Raw genomic sequence first — 25,491 nt, 5'->3', positions numbered from 1 at the left:
CTGTGGAAGAACACGCTTCCGGAGCTGGCAGCCAGCGAGCGCGTGCTGACTGGCTAGACCGCTACAGGGAGCCGTCCCGGCCTCCGCGGCAGCTAGGGCGGCCCCTCGTCCTCCGGCGCTCTCCGTGCCCTGCAGCGCCCTCCTCCTCAGCCCTTAGCACCTGCCGGCGCCAGCCCCGGGCTCTCCTCCCTCCCGGGCCTAAAGAGAACCCTCCACCACGTTCTCTCCATCACTCCGTGGAGGGGCCCTTGGGCTCCTGTGGGGCGCTGGTGACATAGCCCCCAGAGGAGAGGACACGGATATGGGATCTGAAGGACAAGTCACTCCTAGTGAAGGTGGAAAAGCATCCCAGGCTGGCAGAAAGGCCTGGAAGGCCTGGCGTGGGAGGGTGTCTGGAATATTCTGGAAGTGGAAGAAGGCCTTATGGCTGGTGCAACCAGAGAGGGGCCAAGGGGAACAGCCCTAATAATCACCTCTGCTTTTCAATCCTGTCTCCTGTGCTTATTTGTGCCAAGTGCGCCTCTCGCCTCCACCCACTGGGTTCCCACAGCATGCGGCCAAGCGGGCCGCCCCTGATGGAAGCACCCAGACCCCCGAGCCTTGGGGAGAAGGGCTCCTGGGACCCCGCGATGAGCAGCCTGCAATTCCCCGTGACCCCACCCAAAGGAGCAGTGGCGGGCGCCCTCGGCCCAGACAGCAGCCCCGGGCCTGCTTACCTTGCTCTCCTTGGTGTAGGCCAGGACCTTGTCCTCCTCCTTGGGGTGGAAAATCAGCGTTTCCACCGAGAAGGGGATGAGTTGCTTCTGGAAAGTGGCCCCCTCGTCCGTGCTGAGGAACAGACTCTGGTCCCGGTCGCTGAGCGAGGAGCTCACCAGGACGATCTGAAACACAAAGGGTGGAGACGTGAGCCTCCGCTCTGCACAGGGCAGCAGAGGGGGCGGCAGGAACTACGGGGCTGCCCCCTGCCCCCGCCCATTCGTGCGAATCAGTCACTCATTCCCTCGCTCCACAGCCATTTCCCCATGCTGGGCACCGTCCACAGGGCAGGGCCCGACCATGAGCCGGGTTTCTCTGCTGTGAATGATGCTATCTGCGGGGGCAGCACGAGACAAGTCAGCGCGTCCACCATTGTGTGGCTGACCGGCGGCCCATGGAGACAAAGCAGGGCAGGGGGAGGCCAGGGTGGGGGCTCAAGTCTAACATGAGTGCCGAAGCAGAGCACTGGACCAGGAGGGGGACGACCCAGGACAGCGGGCGCCGGACGGGAACTCAGGTGTGAGGTGGCCGAGGGGGGGCGGGACTGGAGAAGTAGCAGCATGTCCAGTTCTGTGAGGCCTTAGAGGCCACTGTGGGGGGTGGAATGGGATCCCGCGGAGACACATAATGTCCCCACGTCCTCACCCTGGTACCCGTGAAGGTGACCTCACTTAGAAATAGGGTCTTCACAGATGGGATCAAGTTAACCATCCCAGGATGAGGTCCTCCTGGAAACTGGCAGACAAGGCGCCCATGGAGAGGACGGGGGACAGCCCCGCCACCCACATCCCCCTCTGCAGAAGGCTCCCACAGGTAGGGGTCCCACAAGGCCTCTCTTGGCTCCACCTGGAGGGTCAAGGAAGCCCCAGCCCCCTGGGGTACATTCTGCTTGGGAAGCCGGCCTGTGGCCCTTTCTGGGTTTGTCCACTTTCCTGCTCAGGTAAGTGCATGGGTACAAGCCCTCCGGGGCTGCAGGGTGGCCCAGATCTTCCAAAAAGGTCAGGAAAGGCCAGCCACAGGTCAGAACAGGTTGGCCCTGCTAGCTACACACAGGGGACGAAAGGGACCCTTGGCGGCAGAGAAAAGGGGCAGAGGGAGAGGCTTCCCTCCTTCCCCCAAGGCCAGAGAGGGTCGGGCAGCCTGGAGGGCTGGGAAGTGATGTGGGCGCCTGGCACTAGGAGCGATACACCTACCCCCAGGCCATGTGGCCAGCCCCCTGCAGCATGGGTGGGCCCAGTCTCTACCTCCACCCTCTTCTGGGAGATCCAGTCCCCACAAAGAAACTGGGGGTGTTCTTCCTACCCACAGACCTCATAGAAACTTCTGGGCTCCTCACAGCCCCAAGGAGACATTGACCTCTGTGGCAGGGTCTGCAGTCTCCTCCTGGACTGGCCTCCCTCCCTGCCTCCTGCTTGTGCACTGGCCATGGCCAGGGTGCTCTACCCACATGTAGCCCCCTCCCCCAACACCTGTCCCCTCTGTTTCCCCCTCACCCCGGGCCTGGTGGAGCCCCCTGCTTCAGGGCCACAGGGGACCTGGTATTTGCCCATCAAAAGCTCACCGCCTTTTATGGAGGTAGCCTCTTCCCCCAGGACTGTGGCCCCCCTGGGGCCAGGGCCAGGTCTGTGGAGTTCCCAGCTGTCCGCCTCCCCATCCCCACCCCTGCAGAGCCTGGGGACTCCACACACTTGTTGAATGAATGAATGAATGAACAGACACCATGTGCCGATAGAGTAGGGGGCCAGGGCACACTCAATCTCACATAGCCCAGTTCAAATTCCATGTCTGTGTGACCTCAGGCAAGCTGGCTGACCATTCTCTGCCTCAGTTTCTTTGTCTGTAAAATGGGGGAAATAATATGGCGCCTGGCATCAGGCGAGCCGCAATGAGTCTAACATGAGTGTTAGAGATCAGATCCTCATTGGAGCTCTATGGGGCAATAATGACCTCTGGTTGGCTGATGAGGAAACTGAGGCAAGGGAAGCAAATTGCCTGAGGTCACACACCAGGAAGGACAGAGCTGGGGTCAGGCTCTGAGGGGGAGTCTATGCAGGGTGGGGTGCTGGCAGGGGTGGGGGTGGGACCAGCCTGGCCTGAGATGAGCCCGGCTTTCCCGGGGAGAGGCTGTGGGGCACTGAGCCCCCTTCGTGTGGACGCCCCACTGCGTCCTCTAGAAGACGATAAAGCACACGGGACCTAAATCTGTGAGCTGCACAAGCTCCTGTCTTCACAAGGGAGAGTCCGATGCGCTCTTTCCAGGGAAGCCTAGGAGCTCTGCAAGCAGGTGAACTGTCTCCCGCACAGATCCCGCCCGCGCCAGCCGGCCACGGGTCTGAAGGAGAAGGGCAGGGCGCTCCTGGAGCCCGACCCTCGGGGGCCGTGCTCCCCGGAGGAGGCTGTGCGAGAGGCGTCCGTCGGGTGCGGTTTCCCCGCGGGGGCAGTGGAGGGGCCAAGAACGGCCAGGGAGCCCGCTTCGTGGGAACATCCCCCCGCAATGTTTAATGACAAGGGAGCCGACGCACTCACGAAGCGAAGCCAGTGGAGACTTTGAGCAACTATGTATCCCCGTGGGCAAAATGTAAGACAGCACAGGATAAGTTTGTCTATGGTTACTGTATAAAGTGTGATCGTGTCACAGAAATGACAGTGGAGGGGTGACTATTCAGCTGTAAGATAAAAGGAAACCCGCCACTTGCAACACCAGGGACGGACCTTGAGGGCGTCACGCCCAGTGAGAGAAGACAGAGAAAGACAAATACCTGCGATCACACTTGCAATCTTCAAAACAGAAGCGAAGCCCGAAGCCGAACTCACAGATACAGGGAACAGATGGGCGGTGCCGGTGGCGGGTGGGCGAGAGGTGAAGGCGGTCAGAAGGCACAAACTGCCCGTTACCAAGTGAGCGAGTCACGGGCTGCGGTGTGCCCGGCGTGGAGACGCAGCAACACCGGACTGCATGGCCGAACGTTGCTGAGAGAGGCGATCCTGAGTGGTCTCATCACAAGAAAGCATCGTCCTACCAGCGTGTGGTGGCAGATGGTAACCAGACGTACGGCAGCGACCATTTCACCGTAACTACCGAATCATGATATTGTACACCCTCTAAGGCTTATATATTTACATTTGTATATTAACTATGGTAATATGTCAATTACACCTCAATTTTGAAAAAACGAATGGAAGGAGACACAGAGGATGTTAATAGTGATTGGTTTAAAGTGGTGGAGTTAGAAGGAATTTATTTTTTTATTTTAAATAAATGTAGTTTAGAACAGTTTTTAATTTACAGAAAAGTTGCAAAGATAGTACAGAGAGTTCCACAAGCCCCGGCGTGGTTTCCTCTGCGAGGACAGCTCACGCCAGTGTCGGACATTTGTACAGCCAAGGAGCCAGCACCCGCACGTGCGTATGGTCTGAACCATGCACTACGTTCCACGAGTGGCTTTTCCTGGTCTGGGACCCCATCCAGGACCCCACGTGACATTCAGGTGTCATGTCTCCTGAGGCTCCTCGGGGTTGTGACTTTCTCAGACGAGCCTTGTTTTCCTTTACCTTGACCGCGTTGAGGAGTTCTGGTTGCATATTGTGTAGACTGCCTCTGGATTTCGGCTTATCTACACTTTCCTTATGGTGACACTGGGGTCACGGGTTCGGGGGAGGAAGGGCATGGAGGTGAGGACCCTCCTCACTGCAGTGGGCCCAGAGCGCACACCATCGAGGGGAGCCCACAGCCACGGTGCTGGCCTCGCCGGCCGCGTGGTGCCGCTCAGGGCTCCCCACTGGAATGGCACTCCTTTCCTTCCCGCGTTCACACTGTCCGCACGGAGGACGGCCCCATGCACAGCCCACACCTGCGGTGGGGAGGGCAGCTCCCCTCCTTGAGGGCAGAGCAGCTACGAGCATTCTTGTGAATTCTGCGTGGGAGACGGTCTCTTCTCCCGCACTTACTGACTCAATCATTTATTTACGTCACTGTGAACTCATGAATATTTATGTTAGACTTTGAGTTGTAATTCAAGGCTGTTCTGTTATTTCCTTGTGCAAATGCTCCAGCTCTGGCTACTGGGGGCTCTTTTTGGCTCCTGCGTTCTCCTTCCCATAACACCCTGCTTCTACTTCTCAGCGTTGTTCTGCGCTGCACCTGGCCTCCCCGGATAATCAGGAGGCACGAAACAAACCACCCAGATTTCTCACACACCGTACTGGAGCCAGCCCGGTTCACTCAACATCCACCCAACACGCGGGCCAGACTCTGTGCCCCACCCCGGGGCAGCGGCCCCCGCGCCTGGCTCCTCAGGGCTATCCGGCCAGGGAAGCCCAAAAGTCACTTATTGAAACGCTTTCTCACGATGATGATTTCTGAATGTTCTTACGATGCAACTATTGACTCACCCACGTCCCCCCGCAGATGTGCCCCTTGAGCGCAGGGATAGCGACTTCACTCCTGTTTTGTTCCGCCAGTACACAGCTCAGGCTCGCCGTGGCGCTGTCGGCTAACCCCTGCCTGACGGACACCGACTGAATGCACGCGCATGGATGAGTAAGTCCGTCTCGATATGTGAGTCTGAAAGGAATTGTTTGTTCGCTCCTTCTCCTTGGGGAGGAGAACATTCCTGGGGATATTTAAGAAGCCTGGAGTCTGGACAGCCTAACAAATCTCATCCACTTCTCTGCATTACTCAGAGCTTTACACAGCAATGAAGACTCATTCATTCATTCATTCATTCTTCCGTAGGTGCTAAAACCAGAGTCAAGCAAAGATTTAGGTGTGCACAGGGCTTTGTGGCAGCAGAGCAGGGGGAAAAGGAGAATCCAGATATAGGGCCAAAAGGAGGGCTTCCTAGAGGAGGTGACCCCCAGATGAGCCTTGAAAAATGGATGGAAATTCGATTGGCAGACCCAGGGGAGGATGTTTGGGTCAGAGAGGACAGCAGGAGGGTGGGGGTCCCTGCCCTGCCTCTCGCCCCCGCCTCAGGCTCCAGGAGTCAGCCACATAGAGCCCTGGCCTGTTTCTCCAGTTCGCCAAGACTGTTCGTATTTTGACCACATTTTCGTGCACTGTTCTCTCTGGCTAGAACGCGCAGTGGGACCAAGACAGCCCCAACCTCACCGCAGATAATTTGGGATCAGATTTTATGATTTCAAACTGAATTCGAATACAATTTCAAATTTCAAATCAGAGCCCCCAATTCTGGGCTGCTTCCACAACGCTGAATATTTCTCATTTAATTTTGCAGGTGCCTCCAGCGTGAGTTTAGCTGTTTTTAGGATGGGATGCCCTTCTCCTTTTTACCTGTTTGTCAAATACTTCCTCATCCATGGAGGCTCATGTCAAATGTCACCTCCTCCAGGAAGCCCTCCATGATACATGCCTTTCCCACAGAGTTATTCTAATCCCTCCTCTGCCCCTTCCTCCAGCATCTTGTGCATTCATCTGCTCCTGCCCAACATCCTTAGAGTTCTCTTTGGGAGTCGGCCTCCCCATCTACGCAAGATCTGTGTCTTTGTCACAGCCATGCCTCCAGCCCACAGCAAGGGCCTGGCACCGACCGGCACCACATCCCAATAAACTGGTGTTGGTGCTAGTCCCACACAGAATTAGGGCTCCGGGTACGGGGTCGCCTCTCCGTCACAGCCCTCTGTGGCAGCCAAGGCCCCGCCCGCGGTGGCACCACGGTGGAGAAACAGGAACCCGAGGAAGTCGTTCCGGCTGGATTGGGGTCTATTTTGGGCCTCAGAGTGGGACAAGTAAGCCAGGAAAGACGGGGGAAGAGAAAGTGCTGACAAGGAAAGGATTACTGGAGCAAAGAAAACAAATCAATTAGCATGGAGCAGAGGGGAGGCTGGCAGATTGTTCCTCCAAATTGGGAACCAGACTACTTCCAACGGAGTATTTTTACTGCCTGCTATTCCGGGCCAGCATATGGTACCTGCACTCGGTTCCGGGGGCCCACGAGGCTGGAGGTTTTGAAATCAGAGGCCACATGTTGGAGAGAAATATGGGACAGGTCCAGGGGACTAGTGGCCAGCCCATTTGAGCATGAGTCCCAGGACTGGCTCTGTAATCTGCGGGGCCCCAAAAGCGGGCTCCTTGCTCAAAAAGAATTAAGAACTTCAAGACGCGGCAGGCAACCATCAGAGCAACCGCTAGGTCCAGGTCACACCGCCCTGAAGCCCGCCCCCACCTCCCCAAAGCGATTTAGCTAATAAACTCTGGGACCCGCAGCCCCAGCATCACGGAGGCCGCTAGAAGCGTGGTGTCTCCGCCCCACCCGGATCGAAATCTGCACTCTCTCAAAGTCCCTGGTGAGCCCTGAGCACCCTGCCGCCGGATGCCTGCTTTCACCATAGCTCCTGCTGGTTCTCAGCTCTGAGCCCACTAGCTGTCTGCTTCTGAGCACGCTGGCTGACCCTGCTCCCGACCGAGTGACCACGACATAAGCCACGCACATCCCATGCCACGACCTTCCCTGGGATTCTGTGGCTCGCGGCCCCACTCGCAGCCACTCTGACAATGCTCCGCAGGGTGGGTAGAATACTGAAGACAGCATCAGGAGTCCAGCGAGGCCACAACACAAGCACAGGGGGGCGGGGGACAGCGTCTGCTCTGGAGGCACGCGGAGCTGGGCCTCAGGCCTCAGTTGCCCCACTGAGCTGTGAGCTGTGCAGCCTTGGGAAAGTTACTTCACCTCTCTGGGCTGCTGTTTCCTCCTCTATAAATCAAGAGGGGAATCCCCACTGCAGAGGCAACCAGAAGAGTCAATGCACAGTGTGTAGCAGACTTAGCCCAGTACCTGGGACACAGCGAGCTTCCCGAACACGTGGGAGCATGCCATACAGGACAACTCGGTTGATTGTCCAGCAGTTCATCAAGCACTCCTGTGAGTCAGGGTCACGTCGTTGACGCCGGTCATAGGTGGTGGTGAGAGGGACGGGAAGCGTATGGCCCCCTGCACTGTGAGATCCCGAGACAGACGGGGCAGGGAGCAGAGAAGCTGTCCCCGGGGGAATGACCCTTCTCTCTCTGGGGCATGGGCTGGGGCCACGGTCAGAGAGGCCATGTGCCTTGTGGAAGGTCACACTGCCAGCCAGGGTCCACGGCCTCTTCCCTCCCGACATCACCCACCCGCACCGCTAGCATGCATCATGGCCCGTGACCTGACGGCCTCTGCCCAGGGAGTAGCAGCAAACACTGGGTTCCTGCGGAATGCACTTGGGAGGTCTAGACGCTAGGGTTCCTGCGGAATGCACTTGGGAGGTCTAGACGCTAGGGTTCCTGAGGAATGCACTTGGGAGGTCTAGACGCTAGGGTTCCTGCGGAATGCACTTGGGAGGTCTAGACGCTAGGGTTCCTGCGGAATGCACTTGGGAGGTCTAGACGCTAGGGTTCCTGCGGAATGCACTTGGGAGGTCTAGACGCTAGGGTCCCTATGGAATGCACTTGGAAGGTCTAGATGCTAGGGTCCTGCGGGAATGCACTTGGGAGGTCTAGACACTAGGGTTCCTGTGGAATGCACTTGGGAGGTCTAGACGGTAGGGTTCCTGCGGAATGCACTTGGGAGGTCTAGACGATAGGGTCCCTGCAGAATGCACTTGGGATGTCTAGACACTAGGGTCCCTGTGGGAATGCACTTGGGAGGTCTAGACGCTAGGGTCCCTGCGGGAATGCACTTGGGAGGTCTAGAGAGGCCTCCCACCTTCAAGGGCTACCAGGAACGGCTTCCAGAGGCCTGCAGGTCCGTCCAGACCTTGGGGACGGACTTCTGGCCACATGAAGGGAGGCGCAGGGGGGCTTTCTGTTCCTCCTCATCCATTCCTTCTTCCCTTTGGCCCATGGTCTTGGTCTTATACTTACAAAGCATTAACTGACTCACTGAGCTGCACATCAGACCCCAGCAGGGAAATAAGTCCCCCAGGACCCGTGCCACGGGGGAGCTCACAGAAGACAGCGGGAGGTGTTTAATGGTGTGAGCAGTCCACCGAAGCAGGTGACCCCGGAGGCAGGGAGCCAGGCTGGAGTAGATAAAAGGCCTTCTGGAAGTTTCTACAGGAGATGCACGGCAGGCTCTTGCTGGGGATGGGTCGGAATTGGTCACGTGCAGAAAGACGCTCCAAGGAGACAGGGCAGACTGTGCGCCATCCCGACACGGGGCTCCCGTCTCCCTCTCCACCGGGTTGGGAGAGCTGCCTGGACCCGGGGCCCAGACGCCCTTCTCTGACCCTCCCACGGGAGCCTATGCCTCCAGGCCGGCTCACGTCCCCACTGGCTCGGACTGGACTCCGGCTTGGCCCTGCCTGCTTGATTGCCCCCGCCTGTGGGAACCCGTGTGGCCCTGCCCCGCACAGGCCGCCAGGTCGCCCTCCCTGGGCCAAGACTCCCCGCCCGCAGGGCTGCCGGCCCCTCTCCTCCAGGTGGTGCCAACCGCCCCGCCTGCCTCACAGCGAACATCACAGCTCTCAAAGCTCCACGTTTAAAAAGGGAAACAAACCGCATCCAGAAAGTATTTCTCACCGCTGCCAGAGCTCCTTTTGAATGTGCAACAGATCTCTGGTTTCCATTCAGAAAGCCAACAAGGAGAGGATCTTTTATTTTAGTCTGCCCTTCACCAAGTTTATCCCTCAAAGGGTCCCCACCCGGCCCCCGGGATCCGTGTCATCTGCAGTTACCTATTTAAAACCCGGTCACCCGGTCTATTCCTGGCCAGACAGATGCGCCCAGCTAGGGACACGGAAAACTTGGCTTTGACGCCAGGAGAGGCAGACAGCAGAGACAAACAAACACGGCGGCATCCACGCTCGGGTCTGAAATTAGAAGCGGTGCAGAGCCTCTCATACACGCCTGTGTGAGTCATGATGAGCAAAAATAGCTCTCCCCCCCAGAGCCTCCCTCTCATGGCTGGATGCATCCTGCTGGGATATGCAGCACACTCGGTCAGCTACCCGGAGTCGCGGAGCTAATCACGGCATACGATGGTTTCAGTGTGGGTAACCAGGGCCACAGGACAGGCCACAGGACACACAGTCTGACTGCGCAGTGGCTCTGCCATCTCTGCACTCCGTGACCTTGGGCGAGTCACTCTCCTCCACCTTAAATTGGAGACGGTAATCTCTTCTCTGCAGAGATCCCAAATTAAGTACAATATTTGAAAGTGTTGGAGAAATACCCAAGGGCTCATCATTATTTTTGTGCTTTCTTAAACCAGAAAGATCTATTATTGGAAAAGTCAAGGATAATCTGAATTTATACAAACGCAAGCCCACAGTATCATGCCCCTGCTGGAAACCCTTCAGGGTCGCTCCTGGGGGTGGCATTCACAACCCTGTCCCACGACCTCACCGTGCTGACCTCACCATCACATGGCCTGAGGTCCTGCCGTCCTGGATGACCTCCATCACGCTCACGCTCAGCTTTACAATGCTTCCCACTTTGCCAGATGCCCTTGGCCATCTTCCCTCCCACTGCAGTGAAGGCTGAGGCCTGGGGCTGACCAGAGGCTGACGTGGAGGCCATGGAGATCATCCGGGTGAGGCAGCCCCGGGATGCCGCAGAGGAGAGGGCAGGTCCAGCACACTGCAGAGTTTAGCGGGTTCGGAATGGAATGAACAGAATGGGGAAATGTGGAAACTCGCCCAAGCTTCTGGCCCAGCTGACGGAGAGGAGGGCACGGGAGAAGAGCTGGCTTAGGGCAAACAGAGGTGTGGCCCGTGGGAGCCTCACGCTGGGGCGGCCGTTCCGAGGGCACCGGGCGGAGGAAGGGGCTCCGGGGCTGGACATCCGGGATGAGCTTGGCTCCCTGGAAATCTGCACTGGGGGGCAGGAATTTGTAAGTCACATGGGCTGGGGGTCCTGGGAGTGGAGGAGCCCACCTGTGGATTGTAAGAGTGACACAAGTGCTGAGCTGGGGTGGGGACAGAGAGCCCCGCCAAGAGGAGCCCACGGCGGGGGGGGGGGCAGCGGGAGAGAAACACGCCTGCAGGCCGACAGGGGCCCCCTCCCAACCCTCCCCAGCACCTCTCTCTGCCCACCTCCCGTGGGTGTGCAGCCCAGACCCAGGCCCCCCGCCCTCCCTCACTCGGCCCTGCTGGCCCCAGGCCCTTCCTTCTGGGACTGCTACTCTGGGGGACACTTTCCTGACCGCAGGGCGGCCCCTCAGCTCAGAGACCACCTTCTGGAGGGGTCCTTCCTGAGCACACACCGAAACAGGCCCTGACGCCGATGTTCTCTATGGTCTTAAAAACAATCACTAACACTCTCTGAAAACATCCACTTACATTATTATTTTTTAAATTGTGGCAAAGATACGTCACATGAAACTTACCATTTTAACCATTTTGAGCATAGAGTTTCGTGGCATTAGACACAGTCAGGTGTCGTCCGCCATGGGTCCCAGAGCTTTTCCATGCTCCCCAACCAGCTCCGCATGCCCTCCTTTCCATTCTGTGTCCCCCCCCAACCGCCGTTACTGTCCACCCCCCTCCCCCCTGCAAGACCACGCTGTCAGGACCACATCTCTCTTGCTCACTGTGGAATCCCGAGCCCCCACCCGGCACCTGGCAGGTCCTCAGCCAACTAAATATACTGAAGTCTCATTTCTGAAAAATGTTTAACAAGTGAGGGAGGGAGGTGTGGTGTGTGTGCTGATAGCAGCCCTTCTGACCCCCCCGCCCACCCCGCCTCCTGGGAGTGAGGCTTCTGACCCCCGCCCGCAGCCCTCAACAGCCGTCAGCCTCCAGGTCCCTGTTCAGCCTTCCGGACTAGCTCTGACCCACGGAAGTATCTGAACTATTCTACCCGAAACAAGGAGCTGACCTCGGTTCCTTCTTCTCAGGCCAGCCCACGGCAGGCCTCCAGCCACTGTCTCATCAGAAAGTTCGTTCAGCTAGCTCCAGCCCACGTCTTGGGATTTCCCAGCCCTCACCTATCAGCATCCAGGGGTTTTGCTAAGACCCCAAAGCGGCTCCGAATTTGGACCCGGCACATGGGTTCTCGTTTTGTCACAACAGCGACGAGGTGGGGGATGTTTTTGTCTCTATTTTACAGACAACACCTAGAAGCAAAGGGGGAAAGGACCTGCTCTGGCCCACACAGTCCAGGAGCCATGACACTGGCCCAAGACCCCACTCTGGCTGGTGCTAACCGCCTCCCCCTGCCTCTGTGTCAACACTCGAGCCGACGAGCACCCAGCACAATCTAGGAAGACATCCACGCAAACACAATTATGGCACGGATTGTCAGGAAAGGGCTGGCTCGGGCTTAATGACTGGCCTGACAATCACTCACATGTCTGCAAACATCCCCGAGAACGTCTGTAGACTTAACAGAGAGGCCAACCTTTCCCTTTGGCCAGAGGCTGACTTGGAATAGTTTGTGTCTGATCGATAGTAACTAGATAAGGCAAACATATTTCAGGCCATAAAAAATAGCTCATCGCCACTATTTTATAGCCTTGATTTATTAATACTCTTGTCTGCCGCATTTGTGAAACGAGAAGCCCCCGCAGCCCCTCCCCCCTAATTATTGATGCTCTCTGTTCTCTACAGGGGCTTACACCGCACCTTTGGAGTGAACACGGTTTAACTGTGTTTTGTTTGGCTGTCTGAAGGTATTTTGCAGACAAAGCTAAAAGCCTGCTTGCTGGGGCGGAGTGTGGTGGACGGCTAGTTCTCCGGAGTGACTGGTTCTGGAAGATTGTCTTTTATCAGGACAGCTGTATTAACTACGTATGATTAGATCTGTGAACAATTTGTTCACGCCTCTGCCCCTAACTGAACAGCAGCAAGCCAGAGGACGTAGGTCAGTACCTGCCACGCCCCTTCAGCGGCCACCCGGCAGCGTCCCGGGGAAAGACGGCAGCTTTCGGAAGGAACTGTGGGATGTGAAGGCTTCCTCTTGGAGCATTTTGAGAACAGAGACCAAGAGGGTATTTCCAGCGCTGGTCAGGTGGGTGAAAACCTCACATTAGAGTCAACTAGCCGCCACTCTCATCACCTTCCCTGGAGGTGAAGGTCTGACAGGAACCCATGTCTACACCCGGTGGTCAAGGCCACGGTCATCAGTGTGAGGACTGTTGACATTCCGTGGTCACAGAATCAAGTAAGGACAGAGCGGAAAGGCCTCATCGGGGTGAGGAACCCAAACCCTCACCTGGGCAAGCCCCAGCAAGGTCTCGTAGCTGACATCACCTTGAACCACAGCTCACCTGATTGAAACGCTTCTGCGTTACATAGAGTAGATAACAGCACGGGTCATAACATGCTTGTACATGCAGGTAGTGAGCACTCACTGTATACCAGGCACTACAATGAATGCTCTCTCAATAGTTGGACGGCCCTCCAATGAGGTAGTTAGTATCATTACCCCTTTTGATGGATGAAGCAAGAGTGCCCAGGGAGGGCAGTAACACACCCGGGTGGCGAGCTGGAGACAGGCTCCACACTCTTCCTTGCTCCTGCAGAGATGGGCAAGGAATGCAGAGAGGTCTTCCCATCACTGTTTACTCAGGTGTCCACAGAACCGACACCAGCTCATGATGGGGACAGAGTGGGGGCAGCCTCGTTGTCCGCGGCTTCATGGATCCCACAGTCTCGTGGTGAGACAATGACCAAAGATGCACATAAATGGACGATTATGGACTCTAACGAGGGCCGAACCATTTAACAACAGGGGCACTGTCTAGGAGGGCACCGGTAAGACCAAAGAGAGAGTGAGACGGGCCAGGTCCAGCAGGAGCATGAGGACGTCATGGGGGGTGGTGGGAGGGTTGCAGCTGAAAAGAGGGTGGAGGTAGCAGGACTGGATGTCCACTGGGTGAGGCAGCTGGGAGTCTGGAAGAGTCTCTGGCTCTTGCCTGCAGCACTGGGAGGAAAGCAGTGAACTGGTGGGCTCAGTGCCTCCTGGTGCTGGAGAAGAGCCTGAGGAGACTGAGGAGTGAGCAGGAAGGTGAGGTGAGGACCAGAGAGGACATTGCCAGGGAAGCCGCAGGCCAGTGTCTGTGCTACTAATTGTCAAAGGTGGGGGACCAGTGTCCCCCAGCATCACCGATCATCAAAGGTGGGGGACTGGTGTCCCTTCTTTCCGTCTTAGCCATGTGCCATCAGTCACCAGTGAGTCCTGTGGCTTCCACTCCTTAGGGTCAGGGAGTGGCCCAGGGGTCAGCACGGATGCCTCCTAAGCGGTGGGGAACTGAACACACACAGCGATAACGGGAGAAATGAGTGGTCTCCTCTGTCAATTCCTTCTCATCCTTCTCTGGAGTAGATTTCCCGTGGGCTCTCTGCGGTCACATGGAGACCGATGTGAACCAAGGCTCTGGTTTCTGGTGAGGACCATCAGCCAGCGTGGATGTTTCCAGATAGAGAAGTATGGACAAGCGCCCGGCATGCAGGCTCCCTGGACCCGACCCCACAGCACTCAGAGTGGAGGCCTGGCCGTTCCCCCCACCCACAGGCACAGACCAAGGAGAAGGTGGGGTGGGGAGGTGGAACGGGGCAGGTCCAGCCACCTCCTGTCACTCAAGACAGTGACACCCAGAAATAGGCGGCAGGCCAAGTTGCAGAGCCTCAGTGGGGCTGTGGTGCCAGCCAGACCAGCACACTTCTGATGCTGGCATTGCTACAACAGTGTCCCTGCCCCCTCCCTTGCATACCTCCTGTGATGAGCGGCTCCCTACCTCATGGGCGGCATCAGTGTTTTTCTTTATAACAAGCTCAACTCTGCAATGCACAGAAAAAAGGGCTTTGGAATCCAGCAGACCTCCGCGGACTTCTGGCCATGCGCATACAGCAGTGTGAGCTTGAGTCAGTCGGTGGTCCCGGGAGCCCGGATCCCACCCTTGGAGAAGGAGTGGGGGCACCGTCCACCCTCCTTGCTCCCCTCTCTGGCCTCTCTTCTACCAAGCCTCAGTTTGAGGCAGCCCCTGCAGCGTGGCGAGGAGCACGGTGGTCCTTGGCTTTCCTTGCTGGCAGCTCTGTCCCCCGCGGGAGCCAACCTGGGTGAGGGGCTGCACCCTGGAACAGGACATGGGGCGCTACTCAGACCAGAATGCCATTAAATCCCACACCGTTCCTGATTTACTGATTAGGAACGCTCAGATTGCTGGGACCACCTGCAGATGTGAGCATGTGCAGAGCTCACCAAGCCAGCCGGCCACCACGGCAACGACGCTGATCGCGGCAGTAACAACAACGAGCACAGAAATAACAGTCATAGGAATAGCGTGGGGGGGGCACTCACAGGGGCAGACGCTGCTCTGAGTGCTCTGCGTGTGTTCACCCGCTGGCTCCTCCCGAGAGGCTACTCTGTTGTTACCCCCCCCCTTTCCTGAGAGTGAGCACCCTGCCCAGAGGTCCGTCAGCTCTTAGGAGGCCAAGCAGGTGACAGGGAGGCTCTGGAGCTGTCCTTCCTGATCTGATGTATTGACTGCGTTTCTATAGAAGATTCTGTTTGGCAAAAGGATTTGATGTTAAAAACATATTTCACCACCTTTGATTTGTCCAATCACCAACCCCCTCAACACACACACACACACACACACACACACACACACAGAGGCACGTGCGTGCACACCCTGCATTTTGCAAACAAGAAGCAAGAGGGTCAAAGAAGGCTTCTGGAGACCCAAGGAGAAGATGTCCCTGCTTCTGTCACTCCTGTTAACCAAGTGCAGCCCACGGGCTGGGTCTGGGCTGGGCAGCCGGCCCACACCCGCTCCAGGCCTGGCCACACTGCCCGGGGCAGACAGAACCCCAGCTGATAGGGGAGGTGCCTGAGGTTTACTGAGGACCCAGGAGCCCCTCCTCAGGCAGCCAGAGCTGGACGAGACCCTGATCTATGTGCCCGTCTTTTTCATAGCCAGGCACCGCCCCGCCTGCCGGCTACTGCCTCTTGGTGGTGAATTTACAACGGGAGTGGCAGACAGGCAGACAGGAGAGGGACGGCTGGAGGTGGGCCCCTCAGGGCAGTCTGGAATCCCCAGGGGTGAGAAGCAGGAAAACCGGGGAGACTGACCCACCTGCCTGCCCAGGTGGGAGACAGCAGCAAAGCAGGGGGGAAGAGACCCCTGCCATGGGACCCTCAGTCCCGTCCTTCTGCTTACCGACCCCCAGGCCTGCACTGCCGTGTCTAATCTGTAAGAAGAGAGTGACTAACCCCTGCTCCGCCGATCTGCAGGCCAACCTACGGAAGCCAAGACCAGCCCGGCTCTGTCAGCAGCATCAAGCACCCGTGACAGATGCCAGGCTGGCGGATGCCTCTGTGTCATGGCTGACACCGCGGAGAGAACCAGCCCCCTACACCAGGACCAGCCACCAACATCTCACAGCCAACCCCTTTCCCAGAAAAACGCCCTCAGCTGACAGGAGCCCCTCACCTGGAAGTTATACCCTCCCCCGGGGGTCCACAGGCAGTGGGGGGGGGGCTGGACTCCCTCCCTCAAAGGGGGCAACTCTGGTTTGTGATCAGGCCTAGGTCTGACTCTGCCTGAGCGCACATCCTGCCTCAGCTGCTTCTCCCCTCGGGGTCCTCCTGAGTGCTTACCCTCCAAACATCAGCTGCACCAAACCCCTGCCTCAGGCTCTGCTTCTGGGGAGCCTGACATCAGGCTGCTTCATCTGCTCAAAGCGGCCATCTCCCCAGGTGGCAGGGGCTCTGGCTGTCTCAGCCACTCCGTGTCCCCAGGGTCCGGTACATGGCAGGTCGGAGTCACAGTGTGTGCTCTGGGAATGGATGAGGACTGACTGTGAACTCCGGGGTCCACTGGAGACTAGCAGCCACACGATGAGGCATGCCACGCAATAGAGCCAAACTCTGTTCTCAGCAAAAACAAGGGCCATTTGTCTCATATTTTTGAGACCAAGGAAAACAACTGAGAGGGATGTTGTGGGAGGGGGCTGATCTGGGCAAGCAGGTGACCCAGTACTGTTCTTCTCCAGCAGAAGCAAAACTTGCAGCAGCAAAAGAGGTACCGGGGTTGAGAAATGCCAGTGTTTCTCCAGCCCAGGACACAGAAGAGGAGGAAGAGGGCCAGGAGCTGGCGAGAGATTCCTACAGGTGGAGCTCTGCTTCCAAAGTGGGAGGAATCAAAGTGTCTGGGCGCGGTGTTGGGAGGGGGGGCTGACAAAGTCTGAGCCAAGAGCCCTTCTCATGCTGTGCTTTAAATCACACACACGTACACACAGATGCACACACGTCTACACGTATGTGCGCACACACGCAGTTACGTTCCTAAAAGCAGCCCCTAACACAAGCGCATTATGAGACATGAGAGCGCCCTGACACTTGTTCGTGGCAGAGCCTCTAGACGCCCCTTAGGAGAGCAGGCAGGGAAACCGCACCAGATGGCTCTCTGTCAGGACTTGGAGCAGAGAGGGCAATCACCTCGTCCAAATGCCTTACTTTACTGGCAGGGACATTAGCGGCCAAGGAGGGAGAGCCACCTCTCCACAGTCCACACCCCGGACTGCCTAAGCTGACGCCAGGACGGGAGACCCTCCCCACAGGAGACTTCCCCTCCTGTCCCTGGACACGAAGAGGTGGCCAGTCCGCGGGAGCTTTTGCTGGCCAGAAGGCTTTGAGGCCATTTGAAGAGAAGTACCTGCTGGGATGTGGCATGAGGACGTGGGGTGGCTGGACCAGGGTGCTGATCGGCCACAAGGGTGGTGTGGTTGGGGCGCAGCAGCACAGGACTTGCTGATGCCCTTGATGTGGGGTCAAGGGTGACCTCTAGGCTTTCAGCCTGCCTGGGGGTGGCGCCTTCCTCCGGAGAGTTCTGAGTACAGCATGACGCATCTGAGATGCCCATTAGTAATGACCTCCAGGTGTTGCGGGGACAGCAGGAGATCCAAGTGTGGAGTTGAGGGTGACAGCACGGCTGGCAGGTTAACTAGGGTGTGCCCATGGTACGTGAAGCCGTGGGACCGGGTAGGGTCATGAGGAGAGGGGGAGAACCAGGGGATTGGTGAACACCCCACCCTCACGCTGTGAACCCCAGAGGGGAAGTCCCAGCTGAGAAAGTGAGGAAGAACAGAAGGACAGTGGGCGACACAGGGTAAGCACGTTTCTCCCCCTCTTACAGGTAAGGAAACTGAGCTCCAAAGACTAATCCCCAGGAACACAGCCAGGGAGGGTGGGGTCAAGGTTCTTGACCTTGAACTTCAGAACCAGAAGAGTTGCTTGGAATACCCTTCCCTCTTACACAAGGTCAACATCCTTCAAAGGCCAACCCAAATGTCCCCTCTTCTATCAAACACTCCCTGCTGCATTATGGTGACCAGTCCCCCATCACAGTTCCGTGGAAGCTTATACACACCTCCGGAATCCACTTCAGAATCCCCTCCACCTTCAGAGTGGTTTGTGATCTAAGTGGGCTGTGAGCTCCTCGAGGTCAGGGAATGTGTTCTATTCCTACCCCACCTCCATGCTTGCCCAGAAACTTGACCTATAAGGAGCTCTACAAGGCTTGTTGAATGGAAGGAAGGATGGAAGGATGGAAGGATGGAAGGATGGAAGGATGGATGGAAGGAAGGAAGGAAGGAAGGAAGGAAGGAAGGAAGGAAGGAAGGAAGGAAGGAAGGAAGGATATGTGGGTGGGTAGGCAGGTGTATGTATGGATGGGACAATTAACAGACAACTGAATAAACAGATAAATGGCCCTTGGGTGGGTGGGTGGATAGATGGATGGCAAGTAGGCATGGTGGAAAGACAATAAGATTTGTAGTCAAAACATTCAGAACTTGGTCCTGCCCTCACTCTTACGAGCTGCCTGGCAGGCACCACAAGGCCCCTATGGCTGGGCCCTGGGCTCCTCATCTTCAGGGGTGACCGGCTGTCTCTCCGCTGGGACTCTGAGAGGCTCAGAGTGGCCGTGAGAGCAGCTCAGGGAGCGCACGGGGCTGCGGACACGTCAGGCAGCCCCTGGGAGCTTGGCACAATAGGCACCACCGTGAAGCTCCCTTTGCCAGAAATCACCTCCAAAACGTACATCGAGGGGACATAATTTCCACATGGCTGGCTTTAAAACCAAGTAATTAAGTGGTTTTACAGTCAGTTTTTAAAACAAGCTCTTTAAGTTATGAGTATAAAGCATGTCCCTATAATAGCCAAGTTGTTCTGTTTTGTGATTTCTATTGCAATGGATTTTATAATTAGGCAGAAAAAAAATCTAGCCAGGCTGAGGCTACTTTCTCGAACTCATTTTTTGGCCTGGTGGGACCTAACCAACTCACAGAGATGGGGCTTCCTCGGGACCTGAGCCAGGCAGGGGTCTTGTTGGGGTTCATGGTGCGGAGGGTGACGGACAATGCGCGGGACAGCCCGGCTGGGTTGGAGGGATGGCCAGAGGCATGGGCTGCGTGTGAGTGTGCACGTGCGCATGTCCATGTGTGCAAGTAGGTGTGCAGGGGGGACTAAGAGGAGGCATCCTGCCCAGCCTGGATGGGGAGAGTCAAGGAAGCATCCGGATGAAGGCTATTCTCTAGCTGCGGCTGTGGGCAGTGGTCCTGGGGTCATCCAGCACGTCTGACCTCATTCTGCTCCAGGCCTTCTCCTGGAGGCAGGAGTCCAGCTCAAAGTGAAGGTTGACAGAAAACACAGGATGCCTGTTTAAATTCAAATTTATGATAAATAAATAAGCTTTTAGTATAAGTATTTCCCCCATGTTGTATATTTTTAGTATAAGTATGCCATATTTGTGATACACTGAAAATAATTTATTGTTTATATGAAATTTAAATTAAACTAAGTGTGCTTTGTTTTCATTTTCGTTTTTGCTCAATCTGGCAACCCTGTGAAGGACTCGAGCCACTGGAGTGGAGGATACAGGCCTGCTGCTCACCTCTGGCCAGCCCTGAGGCCCGCAGAGGCCTTTGTTGCCTAGAGTGAGTGGGAAGCACCAAGATAGAGGATAATTCTTTGGATCTGTGGCAGCTCAGAGGAGTCATTGAGCCTCCCTAGCGTAGTTAAGGAGGACTTCCTGGAGGAGGAGTCCTTGAAGGAAGAAGGAGTTAATTGGGGAACATTATTTCAGGAGAAAGCTATTTCAGGTGCTGGAAAAGTAACATTGGGGGGCACAAGGACACCTGACTGGTATGTTAGCATTGGGGGGCGCTGGAACTGAGAGGGGCAGGGGGCTATAACACCCTCCCTCTGAGATTGCCCAGGATGCAATATGGCGGCTATTGCTGGACCAAGGACTTCATGCACATTTTAAAAGGTTGAAGTAGACCCCGGGCATATTCCTTGAGGAATGGTTGGCCTCTTTATACCAGGAAAAATATTCCCCTTCCTCCAAGCCAAGGCAGAGCACTTCAGAGTTCAAAGCCTGGCAAGTAGATTTCAGCCCCATTCACTCACAGCGAAGTGCCCTTGTGCAGTGCACAGCCTGCCCAATGGTGTGTGGTGGCCCTGATTTTAAGCCCCACATGGGTGGATCCTTGTCTCTCTTGCTCACTGATGTATACCCAGAAGCTATGGCAATGTTGGATAAATCTCTGATAAATCAGTATTGGGGGGGGGAGTAGATGGATAGACAGACGGACGGATGGATGGACGGATGGATGGATGGATGGATGGATGGATGGATACATGGACGGACAGAGAGAAGGATGGGTGGGTGATGGATGGATGGATGGATGGATGGATGGATGGATGGATGGACGGAGGGATGAGTGGTGGAGTGGATGGGTGAGTTGCAAGTTTCGGGATGGCAGGGTGCAGACCCACCATCCGGGGCCTCACATCTAGGTGCTCAGCAGTGGCTTGCACTAGGAAATCAAGGAACAGGGTTGGAATGGGAGGGATGCCCATTTTCCAGGACCTGGGATATTTCCACGAGCAGTTTCCTAAGGGTCGTATCTGGCAAATTGTATAGGATGTCTGTGCTCCTGTGTCTTTAGCGGGCCCTCTTCTTTGAGGCTAACCTCAGACTTATATGTATATTGGGGCTAGACTGTCCCTTAGTTGGTGGGTGTGACTTCCCATCCTCCTGTGAGTGGGGACATATTGCCTCCAAGGGACAGCACAGAGATGACTGGACTCAATAGCCCCACTGAGCGGCTGTCCACCGCCTCCTTTGTTCTCAATCCTTTCTGCTCTGTCTTACTCATCGGGTTATTTAGGTCATCTTAGATGTCCCCTTGCATTGTGTGTGTCTGTGTGTGTATGTGTGTGTGTGCACGCACATGCACTTGCAGAGATGGGGCACCAATTAATACAATCCTTCACATGGAATATAGATCTATTTTTCAGGCAGCTGACCATGCCTGGGATCCCCAGTGCTTGTTCACGTATTTGACAAACACTCCTTCTGCCCACAACGTTAGGCTCCCCCTCGGAGCGTAGCGACCCCAGTGTTTGCAAGCTGGCTGGCGCTGGGACCTGTGGCGGCTTTCCGGGGGGGTGGGGGTGGGGAGGAAGGGCCCAGCCTTCAGGTGCAGGGAGCACTGGCCTGAGAGCCGGTGCTGCTGGCCTTGGTCCTAGCCCAGCTTGGAGAACAGCTCCCCACTCCCCGGCCTCCCCTCCCTCTCCCCACCCCTCGAGTTATAGCTGTGTTTTCTTGCAGGTGCCGACTGTGGGGCAGGCCCTGTACCAGAGCTTAGCTTGTATTATCTCCCTCGTCCCGGCAGCTACCCGTTGGGCAGGATTAAATGGCATAATGGATGTGAAAGTACACGGCAAATTGGAAATCGCTGTAGCGATGTGAAGGGTTATTACTGATAGCGCTTTCTTCCAGCACACCAGGCCCTTGATGGAGAGCTGAGGTGTGGGTCGGCGGCAGAGGGCAGGGGGAGGGTTCCTGCAGTGACCTGAACACTCCGCCCAATTGCGGGAGGGAGGACGAGGACAGCGCAGCAGGCCTGGCTCTTAGGACGTCCCATGGGCTGCAGATGATGACCTCCTCCCCACCCGCAAGCACCTGCTGGGGACACGGAGGGGCTCAGGCAGAGGCCTTGCCTTGGTGAGATGGACATGGGCCAGCCAGCTCCCCCCGCCCCCACACTGGCCTTGGACAGGGGACAGGGCAGTGGGAAGACATGGATCTGGGACCCTGGGGATATGCAGGAGGAGGGGCATCTCACCCCTGCCCAATCCCTGTCTCCACGCCCTCTCCTCCCTCCCAGGCCTGAGCCACCCTACCTTCACCCCAAGGCCTCTAGGAAACCAGCTTGGATCCCTGTTCTGTCCTGTCCGGGTGACCTCATTGTGTTATAACAAAACTCCAACAATGCAGCCAGCACTCCTCCAGCCAGCCTTCTCCTGGGCTCTGGACAGCAGTCCGGCAGCCCTCCAGCGCCAACACCCCACACCTCCACACCCCCACACCCCCACACCCCGGGCTCCTGCAAACGCTGGTGCAAAGCCAAGCACATCACATCCCCACGTCCCCTTCTGTTCTGCACGTGCTCCTGGCATGACAAATGAAGGGCTGAACCAAGAGCAGAGCCCGGGGGCGCCTGGGGGGTGATCTCAGGGTTATGGGATCAAGCCCCACGTTGGGCTCCATACTCAGCTGGGAGTCTGCTTGAGATTCGCTCTCCCTCTCCCTCTGCCCCTCTCCCTACTCACGCACTCTCTCTCTCACTTAAATAAATGAATAAATCTTAAAAAAAAAAAAAAAAAGCAGAGCCCAGAGCCTGCGCCAAGTGGGACCCCTGCTCCCACCTCGCCTGCCTCCTCCAGGGACCAGGCTCGGCAACCTCACTCTGGAAAGAGCAGTCAACCTGTTAGCCTGCAGGCCACGAGCCGCGCACTCTGCCATGGAGCCAAGAGCGGCCACGGCAGCTTGTAGACACACGGCTGCAGCACACGCGTGTGAAGCCTCGCGTGTGTACTCGAGCTGAATGGTCAATGTGGTGGCGTCTCTGACCCGATGTGCATGTGAACGTGTGAGTCGGGAACGGTGCAGGGCAGGGGAGAAAACGTCCCACACGCCCCTAGGCAGGCACAGCTGGGCACTCATGTCGGATTTCCGGAGGGACCCGGCAGCGGCAAGGGACCTCCATGCAGGCGGGTCCCGGGACCACCAAGGGCACCCACCCCACCTGCTGCGGGTCGATAGCTCTGAGGCCCAAGTGTCTCCAGGCTTTGCTGGCTTCTGAGCTTCTGGCTTCATGCAGTGGTCCACCCAATGCCAGGGAGCACCAGCTCCATGGCAGGTACCACGGCAGGTACCACGGCAGGTGCCACGGCAGGTGCCATGGCAGGTGCCCACGACAGGGTGCCAAGGAGTTCACGGTCTCTATGTGGGACTGCTGCCCGCAGTGGGTCCTTACTGCTGCTAGGTGCTAAATGCCGAGTGCATGCTGTCTTACCTCATTGTGGGTGCCGGTGGGCCCACCACTCCCGTCTCTCCGGCATCCAGGTGTGTGCACAGGTATGGGGGGCGGGGCCTGTGGGCGGGTGCCTAGAAATCTTTATGAACGCCAGTAACAGAAACAAAGGAGCATATCCAGCCCCCTCCCCCGCCGACTGGCACCAAGCTGCTCACACCCCTCCCCGCCTTCCTGCTCCCCGCACCCCTCCCTCAGGACCAGGCAGGTGCTCTCTTCCCGGGGCTTTGCCAATCCCAGCACCAATCACCTCCCGAACATAGTATCTCTTCACTGGGTACCCTTTGTTAGACCAGTGATGCTGGACCCTGCTAGGGTCTGAGCACTCAGAGGCTCCCAGGAGCACGGGCTTGGCTGCCTGGGAAAAGTGAGCACCGCATATGCCGCTACACACACCGCACCCCCCCACACACACACACTAGACACCACATAACACACACACACACACACACACGCTAGACACCATGTAACACACACACATGACACCACGTAACACACACGCACACACACTAGACACCACGTAACACACACACACACGACACCACGTAACACACATGCACACACACTAGACACCACGTAACACACATGCACACACACGCTAGACACCATGTAACACACACACGGCACCACGTAACACGCACACACACTAGACACCACGTAACACACACGCACACACACTAGACACCACGTAACACACACACACACTAGACACCACGTAACACACACACACTAGACACCACGTAACACACACACACTAGACACCACGTAACACACACACACACTAGACACCACGTAACACACACGCACACACACTAGACACCACGTAACACACGCACACACACTAGACACCACGTAACACACGCACACACGACACCACGTAACACACACACACACACGACACCACGTAACACACACGCACACACACACGACACCACGTAACACACACGCACACACTAGACACCACGTAACACACGCACACACACTAGACACCACGTAACACACACACACACTAGACACCACGTAACACACACACACACACACTAGACACCACGTAACACACACACACACACTAGACACCACGTAACACACACATACACACACACTAGACACCACGTAACACACACACACACACTAGACACCACGTAACACACACACACTAGACACCACGTAACACACACACACACACTAGACACCACGTAACACACATGCACACACACACTAGACACCACGTAACACACACACACTAGACACCACGTAACACGCACACACACTAGACACCACGTAACACACACGCACACACACTAGACACCATGTAACACACACACACACTAGACACCACGTAACACACACACACTAGACACCACGTAACACACACACACTAGACACCACGTAACACACACACACACTAGACACCACGTAACACACGCACACACACTAGACACCACGTAACACACGCACACACGACACCACGTAACACACACACACACACGACACCACGTAACACACACGCACACACACACGACACCACGTAACACACACGCACACACACTAGACACCACGTAACACACGCACACACACTAGACACCACGTAACACACACACACACTAGACACCACGTAACACACATACACACACACTAGACACCACGTAACACACACATACACACACACTAGACACCACGTAACACACACACACTAGACACCACGTAACACACACACACACACTAGACACCATGTAACACACACATACACACACACTAGACACCACGTAACACACACACACTAGACACCACGTAACACACACACACACTAGACACCATGTAACACACACACATACACACACACTAGACACCACGTAACACACACACACACACTAGACACCATGTAACACACACGCACACACACACACTAGACACCACGTAACACACACACACACACTAGACACCACGTAACACACACACACACACAGACACCACGTAACACATACGCACACACACACACACACACACTAGACACCACGTAACACACACACACACACACACATTAGACATCACGTAACACACACACACACCACACACACATGCAGGGCTGGGGCCGGGTGGGAGAGTGTCCTTGACCTCTGAGGCCCCTTCTCCAACAATCCCCACCGACCACAGCTCACTGCCTCTTCTGAACGCATCTGCAATTTCAGAGCTGGAAGGATTTCCAGAATAGTCCCAACAGTGAACTTCACTTAGCACGTCTTGCCGTAATTAGTCCGGGGCCCCGAGGACGCAGCCGGGGAGAGGGCGTGAGTGGGCTAATCATTGGCCTCGGATTGAAAAACAGGCCCGCAGAAGATTATGGTCACGAATTTACTGGAGCCGTTCGCCTGGAGCACAACTGCCAAATAACGAAGGAAAATAAGATGCCAA

General features: G+C 56.4%; 1 protein-coding gene across 4 annotated transcripts in view; it reads right to left on the bottom strand.

Moving 5' to 3' along the window:
- Window positions 1-25,491, bottom strand: part of SORCS2 (sortilin related VPS10 domain containing receptor 2) — a 451,416-nt gene that overhangs the window by 73,837 nt on the left and 352,088 nt on the right. For all 4 annotated transcript variants that reach the window (XM_087864306.1, XM_087864305.1, XM_087864307.1 and 1 more), the window contains exon 4: window positions 717-881. In XM_087864306.1, the coding sequence (XP_087720432.1) occupies window positions 717-881 (165 nt within the window). The remainder of the gene's footprint in view (window positions 1-716; window positions 882-25,491) is intronic.

Source organism: Ursus americanus, chromosome 8 (genome assembly GCF_024610735.1).
Source record: "Ursus americanus isolate L20-20 chromosome 8, mUrsAme1.1.p, whole genome shotgun sequence".
Classification (NCBI taxonomy): Eukaryota; Metazoa; Chordata; class Mammalia; order Carnivora; family Ursidae; genus Ursus; species Ursus americanus.
The sequence above is the reverse complement of the archived record's forward strand: the minus strand, read 5'-3'. Positions and strand labels throughout refer to the sequence as shown.